General features: G+C 40.8%; 1 protein-coding gene across 1 annotated transcript in view; it reads left to right on the forward strand.

The window, feature by feature from the left end:
• Positions 1–7,637, forward strand: part of ATP6V0A1 (ATPase, H+ transporting, lysosomal V0 subunit a1) — a 28,375-nt gene that overhangs the window by 14,192 nt on the left and 6,546 nt on the right. Inside the window, exons 13-17 of the mRNA XM_010296057.1 lie at positions 201–319; positions 629–845; positions 1,458–1,565; positions 4,846–4,953; positions 7,441–7,558. Of these exons, the coding sequence (XP_010294359.1) occupies positions 201–319; positions 629–845; positions 1,458–1,565; positions 4,846–4,953; positions 7,441–7,558 (670 nt within the window). The remainder of the gene's footprint in view (positions 1–200; positions 320–628; positions 846–1,457; positions 1,566–4,845; positions 4,954–7,440; positions 7,559–7,637) is intronic.

Consider the following 7,637-nt stretch of genomic DNA (forward strand, 5'->3'; position numbering starts at 1 on the left):
GTAAGACTGTGTTCCTAGCAGAAAAGGTTGTCTGCTCATTTCCCCAAAAGATTTCAGTGTGACAAACAGATCTTTAAAAAACCCTGCTCTTACAGCCTAATACTTCTTGGTGGTTAATACTGTTTAGCTTGAAGTGAACATTTTCGTTCTCCATTCTTCTTTTACTCAGTGTTTGGCTGACCCAATGTTGTTTTTCACAGATTTGGAATATTGCCAGCAATAAGCTGGCCTTCCTCAATTCGTTTAAGATGAAAATGTCTGTGATTCTTGGCATTATCCATATGATCTTTGGTGTCACATTGAGTCTTCTCAACCATATGTAAGCACTTTGCTGTTTTTCTCAGGGGGGTGGAACTTCTTTGGGTGTAATGTGTGTATTAGTTTAAGATGCAGCAGCCTATCAGACTGTAGCTTCTGATTAAAGGGTGCAATACAGTTGTTTCTGTCTGCGTATGTAGAACTATGCGTGTGAAGTAGTTACTGTGTTTAAGTCCCAACTATTGTTGAAGTGCTGAGCCCCTGCAGTTTTGTTCTAAAGATGCTGTTCATGTTCTCAGTAAAAATTTCTGCCCTACATATGCTTAATGCTAACCAAATGTAACTTTAAACTCTCCTTTTTTTGCTGTAGCTATTTCAAGAAGCCACTGAACATATACCTTGGATTTATTCCAGAGATTATTTTCATGTCATCACTGTTTGGATACCTTGTTATTCTCATTTTCTACAAATGGACAGCCTACGATGCTCACACGTCAAAGGATGCACCAAGCCTTTTAATACATTTTATCAACATGTTTCTGTTCTCCTATAGTGATACCAGTAATAAGATGCTTTACAAAGGGCAGGTGCGTGCTCTTGCTAGAATAGGATCAGAGATGCTTCACGATACTAGAGTCTTTCATTGACCTTACAATAATTGTGAAATCAAGTGTGAAACTACTTTTCTCTGTGCCAGAGGAAATGTGGTGTCATTTCCAAAGCCTGACACTATGTAATGTTGAAGAAGGAAGGAATAATCCCATATACTGGGAATTCATATCCATCTGAACCCCAGTCAGCTGTGGTTCCAGAACATTTGGATCCAGACTAGTAGTGGAAAGTGATAAGGAATATTGTCCTGCATCTGCAGTGTGGGGCCTCTAAGCTTAGCTAAAGACACTAACGCCATTTCATCCCAGCACTATCAGATGTCTGCCAAACTGTTATCTCCTGCAGAATCTTCTGGATTTTTCCTTTATCTAAACCAGTGTCAGGATTACATGCTGTGTACAGTCAGACGGGGCAGCTGCAAGCAGGCATTAAATACAGCACATCTTGCTGTTCCCTGAAGAGAGTGAAGCATCCACACACTCTGGGAATTCAGTCATTCAGTGTGGCATAAGACCTCTTGCTAGGTTTTGTGTATGTGTTTGAGCATGGACTGCCACTAAATCATCTGAGACTTGTTTCTTTTACAGCAAGGGCTCCAGTGTTTCCTTGTGGTGGTGGCATTACTGTGTGTGCCATGGATGCTGGTAGCTAAACCCCTCGTCCTTCGCCATCAGTATTTAAGGAGAAAGCACTTGGTGGGTGACTACCTCTTCCATTTCCAATACAAAAACTAATTATGGTTGTAAAGCTATGTTCTCCATCTTGATCTTGGATACGTAGGTTCACACTGTATTGTGACCTGTAAAACATTTTTGCATGTTCCTAGGCATAAAGGCAGCTGGGTTTTACTGGAGACTAAGTATTGCCTGCCTGCTTCACAGATCTGGATCCAGCATCAAATCTGCTTTTAAAAACCCTGTATATTGGTAATGATAAAAGCAATGTATCTGGCTTGGGCTTTGTCAGCTGGTTTAGGACCACTGTCTTACTAGTTGCTGGGTGCATTTCTGTGCCTTTGCTAGGCTGACAATGTAAAAGCAGAGATGTAAGCTTAATTGGCTGACAGGCTTATCAGCCATCTTTGTTAAAGCAGTTTGATGGTAAAAAATAACAAAAGGGAAGAAAACAGGCTTATGCAGTCATTTTGTGAGAGGTGGTCTTTCTTCTGGGGTACTCCTTAGGTTTCCAACTGTACTGTAAAGTATCTTTATATAAAATGCAGGAACCTGGCACACATGCACTGGGGATACTTGAAAATTCTCCCTGCATGTATGGCAGACAGCTTGTAGGATGTTAAGCGAGTCAAAGATCAGTTCAGTTAAAGACACTCCCTCTCCCTTCTCTGACCATCTTCCATCCTCCCATGTCCCCTCCATTCGTCTCCCTTTCTCTTTTTGTTTTCTTCCTCCTCCCTTTCTTTTCTTCCATTCACTATCAGGAAGGGCAACCCGTGGAGGCCCAAGTCAGCACAGTCCCGAACGAGCAGGCACTAGAGGCAGCAGCGGCTGCAACAGTGAGTGGATTTAAAAATCACCTGATGGATTTAAAGATGGGAGTTAAGAGAGCATGGAATGTATCTGAATTTCATAAGTGAATGACAACTGCACCTTTAGGGTGAAAAACACTTTCTCTTGGCAAGAGCAAAGTTCAGCAAAATTGATACATTCTGGAAGAACTACCAGGCTGAAGGATAATAGTTATGTGTGCACAGAATGCAGAGACACTTCTTTGCAGGAGTGCTGCTGAAATCAAAACCTGCAGAGCAGCACAAGAATACCTTGCTACCACATCCCCCCAGGTTAAGTTCCCCTTTTTTCCTTTTCTCGGATATTTGTTTAAGATAGATTAGGATTCTTCTCAGTAAAGCATTTCTGTTTGCATTATGTGTTCCCAAACATCATGTGTATGGGATGGTCTCCCAACAACTTTATATCAGTAACTACTGGATTTTTGACACCTGTGCCCTCTGGTAGACACTTAGACTTGAAACTATTATAAAATATTTGTGCACAAATAACCCTCTTGGTAGTGGGGTTTTTCTCCTTATTTGTGTCTAAACCTATAGACAGCCCCTTACTGCTAAAGCTTTTGTGGTGGAGTGAAGATTGTAGCAGCTCCCAGAACTTTGTCCCCTCCCCAGTACTGCATATTTCAACTTGGTTTTAGTTGTGAATGCTGCCTAACTAGGAGGCTTAAATCTCATAAACTATGTGAAGCACATTGTGCACTCCGCATGTCAAAGGCACTTTGAGGCGCTTTTTGGCTCTTGGCCAGTGTTCCTGTCATGACATTTTAAATAGCCTCACAGAAATGTCAGAAATTAAAATGGATCTTTTGTGCATAATCCATCCAGCGTATTAAGAGCATCTGAATACAAGAAGCTGTGAGGGAAGGTCTTTGTGTGAGATGTGGTTAAAAGTATAAAGTAAACTATTAGAGCTTTTGGAGATGTGTGTAGATTGGATAGTTTACAGAGAATGGATACAAATTGAGTGAGAGGGAAAAGCTGTGAAAGTGCAAGTTCACACAGGCTAGAAATACATAAATAAAATACTGATACTATAAATCAGTAACTTTCAATATTTCAAAGGTGCTGAAAATCCTGATAAAAGCATTGTCTTACCTATAAATGTGTTCTAATTTTTTTCATTTTATTTCTATTTTCAGAGCATAAACATCTACCTATTTTGTGTTTAGAAACCTGACAAAATGTTTAATTCACATCTGGCATTTTGGGTGCATTTATAGTTCAGCCTAAAATAAAAGTAGGCTTTTAAGAACAAATCAGTTAAAAGAACATTGAGCAGACATTCTGCTGGTATGCCAGAGCGATGTGCTGTGAAAGCGGACAGGTCACAGGATCTTAAGCTTTCTTGGTTTGCATAGTCATCCCTAAACTTCTGAAGTCTTAATGTGTCAAGTTAGCCCATTCACATTCCATGTCACAGATGACCCCAGTACAGTGCTAAAGCTGAATCCAAGGCTTTTCTTTTCATTTGTGGCATTTCAGCTTCCCTCTCTAGGTGGGTCAGACTCGCAGGTCTTAATTTATAGTCACTCAGATCTGTCATGAGCATTTTCTGTCTTTGGAGCATCTGGAGGGAGATAGGAATCCTGCTGTACAGTGCTCAGAGCTGCTTGCTGAACAGAAATCCAAAGATAGTGATGTGCAAGTTACGCCTTCGTTGTCCAAGATGCATTTACAATGCATAAAAGCTCTACTTGAGGCCACTGTCAGATGATCAACAGGTTTGTGCATCCTTTCTTGGTAGGATGGTACAGAGGAGGCAGCCTGCTGTAAATCAGATGTTAACTGTGCAATGATTACAGTTGTCAAGTGAGAGCGACTCCTGACTCTGTCAGAGTTTCAGTTCAGTTTGTAGATTATTCTCTTCTGTTTGGAGTCGTGGCTGAGGGTAAGATGTTGAATGTCAGAACAAATGTCTATAAAAGGGACTGTTTGCTCAACGCAGAATTTCCAAGTATGGGAAAGTCTGATTTCCCATGTGTGGTGGTAGTATGCCTGACGCTGGTGGGGAGCAAGCGTTTGCGTGTATTTTTGTGTTGGTCCATTCTGCTTGGAGTTGCCACTATCTGATTTGTTTCATTTACAACAGCAGTGGTGTTTCAGTGCTTGCCCAACAGCTGCTGGGCAAAACGTTGGTCTGTTGCACATCGGTGCCAGCAAATGTCATCTTGAGAGATGTGCCTTTTATTTTACTTAAGGTTGCAATTACTTTGTAGAAATGCATCAATTATTCATTCAGACAGACTTTTTTTTTTTCCCCAGCCCTGCCAGGAATCAGCATCTTTCCCATCCAAGCTGGGAAATAGAATTGTACAGCTGGCTTAACCTGGGCCTTAATACTTTGTTTTCTTCTGCGAGCTGCTGCTACACATGGAGTCGTAAGAAACGTGCGCTCTTGCAGTAAAACGCAAACAACACTTTGCTCTTTCTTTTTCTGCATGTGTTAGGGAACGCACAACTTTGGTGGGATCCGGGTGGGCAATGGACCTACTGAGGAGGATGCTGAGATCATTCAGCATGACCAGCTATCTACCCATTCTGAGGAAGGGGAAGAGGTAAGCACCTGACCATCCTTGCTCTCAGGGCAATGCACTTTGTAGTGGAACATGCCAGTGTTTTGACTGTTTTTACTGATTCCTAAGCTGTTTAAAGCGAAATAGCAACATTTTCAGTGAAGTGTTTTCATAGCAGTTTTCATACAGACTATCTCTTGGTCATTCCCAGGACTCCAGGAAAAGCAGTATAATCTGCATATAAAGGGAAATGTGGCTCTCTTTGTCCCCATTAAAGAGAACCATCATCTTACGGGCTACACAGTGAGAGTTGCACATGTCCCTGATGGCGTATGCAGCTCACATTCTGGCTGAAGTGCAGTGCAATTGTGCTGCTTGCTTCCCCGGTGTCAGCCAAAATCCAAGGGCTGTGTTTCTGCAGCAGTGAGATCTTGTTTATATATTCATTTTGGCTGCTGGGGGTAATACTAATTGCTTTGCCTTGCCTGTGGTAGAGAAGAAAAAGGAGTTGATCTCGCCTAGTTTGGGAGTATTCTGATGCCTCTTGACAATTCTCGAGCAGTATGTTGCCTTGGTAGTGCATGTGACTTGTTACTGCTTTACTGTGTCATGTTTAGGAAGGAACTGTTGAATGTGTTCATGATTAATGTTGTGATCAAGACACTGCACTAAACATAAACTTATGTTTTCAAGCCTACAGAGGATGAGGTGGTAAGACTACAGCCGGCTTTGCATTCATGTGTATCTGGACCATGTCCCATTGGTGTAAAACACACGCTGAACTAAACATGTCACGACATCTTGTTTTCCAAAAGATCTAGCTATTTACATGTTACAGGCCACTTTTAATTCTTCATACATACATGCCCATTAACAGATTTTTAATTACTTCATCAACAGCTTGTTTGTCTTATCCCCTGTCTGCATATCTTTCTTAGTTTACCTGGAGAGCTGTTAAGCTGGAAGTCTGAAACTGCCAAGTTTTTGCTTTTAAACTTCTGAAGAAATCACTTGTGTTTTGTCTTTCGCAATTCTACACTGCAACAAACTGTTTAAAGACTTTTTCCCAAACTATCTTCAATTTTAAGGATGATACTGGTTGTTGCCAGTCAGCAAATGCAGCAAAACCAGTCCAGTTTCATGCAGTTCAACAATTAAACTAACCAGTGTCTTTCTTTAAAAGAGAAACGCTGTTCTTGAGAAACTGCCCATTCATAAACACTTGTAACAACTATGAGTATTCAAGAAACATTTTTTTAGGCATACTCATACGGGATTGATTGTAAGTTTCAGCACTATCAGGTAACCAATTTTATTACAAAAAATATAAATGCCATGAAATTAGAGTAGCTTCACAACAATCACGCTGTTGTAAATTGTGCTGGAAGCGGTTTTGCTTAGAGATCTGTTATGCATAGGTCCATCTAGAATTGAGGAGGCAGGGAAACAATGTGCTCATGTACCTGTTCATTCTATATATCACTAAACCTGTGGAAAAATGTGTAAAACTACAAATACTGTGCCATAGCAATCCTGCTGATTCTCCCACTCCCTAGCATAGTGGTAACTCTCTCCAGCAGTTGCACGTGGCTGTAAATTGACATTATTTGATCATTTATCACATTCCATTTACTGCATACTGACGTGCCATGTGTGTGGGGAGGTGGTACTGTTCACTGGAGCAGGCTTTGCTGAAGAACTTTGCAGTTCACATTCCGTGGAGAAAGAATTTGGCTTTTGACAGCTAATTTAACTTAATTGTTTGAAATATATATTGCCCTGGATATACTAGGGGAGAAATAAGAATATAAATAGCTTTCTGTGCATGCTTAGAGCATTAGTCACTTGATGTATTTAAAACATAATGTTCACTTAACTTAAATATGAGCAATTTCTGAAGCATGCATTAAATCCAAAATGTAGGGAATGCTTTCCCAAGCTGCAAAATAAGAAGCTGTCCTACGTGGCAGACTTCCTTATAAGTTCTTTTATTATTTCAGAAAATTACCAAGATACAGAGACTTTTCTAATGAATGGTGCACAGAGATGACTTTTTCAAGATTGCTTTGTGTGTTATTTTTGCTTTCACATCTTGCAAAATGGTCTTGTTGATCACATAGCAAAGGCATATATGCAGTAGCAACTTGGAATACTGTCTCCTTTTTCATAGAGGTACATACAAGTTACCAGTGAATTCATATGAATACTATGTTGTTGCTGAACAGTCTTTTCCTGGCAAAGTCCATGGCTGAATTTGAAATATCTTACTTTCATATGATAGAATGTGAAAACAATAATATTCAAGCTGCAGCAGTGAACTGTTGTTCTACAAAACCTAGCAAGACAAGAGAATTCATTTTTCATTTATAAAAGTGACATGCTAAACCAGGAGAAGACAGTATCAGTGTCTAACTTCAAACACGATGTCCTTGGTAATAGCACCAGGTCGTGTGCCCATTTTCCCCGACCAGCCAACCCTTGCTGCTTGCAAGGCTTGCAGGTCGCTTAATTTCTGCGTTCTCTTTGCAGTTTGACTTTGGTGATACTGTGGTGTATCAGGCTATCCACACCATTGAATATTGCCTGGGATGCATTTCAAACACTGCATCCTACTTGAGGCTCTGGGCTCTCAGCTTAGCCCATGCACGTGAGTATTCCTCATGGAATGGACATTTGGATCCGTGTCTCTGATCACCCTGGGCAGGCGGTAGGAGAAAGGCAGGAAT

The sequence above is a fragment of the Phaethon lepturus genome, unplaced genomic scaffold (assembly GCF_000687285.1).
Source record: "Phaethon lepturus isolate BGI_N335 unplaced genomic scaffold, ASM68728v1 scaffold46851, whole genome shotgun sequence".
Lineage (NCBI taxonomy): Eukaryota > Metazoa > Chordata > Aves > Phaethontiformes > Phaethontidae > Phaethon > Phaethon lepturus.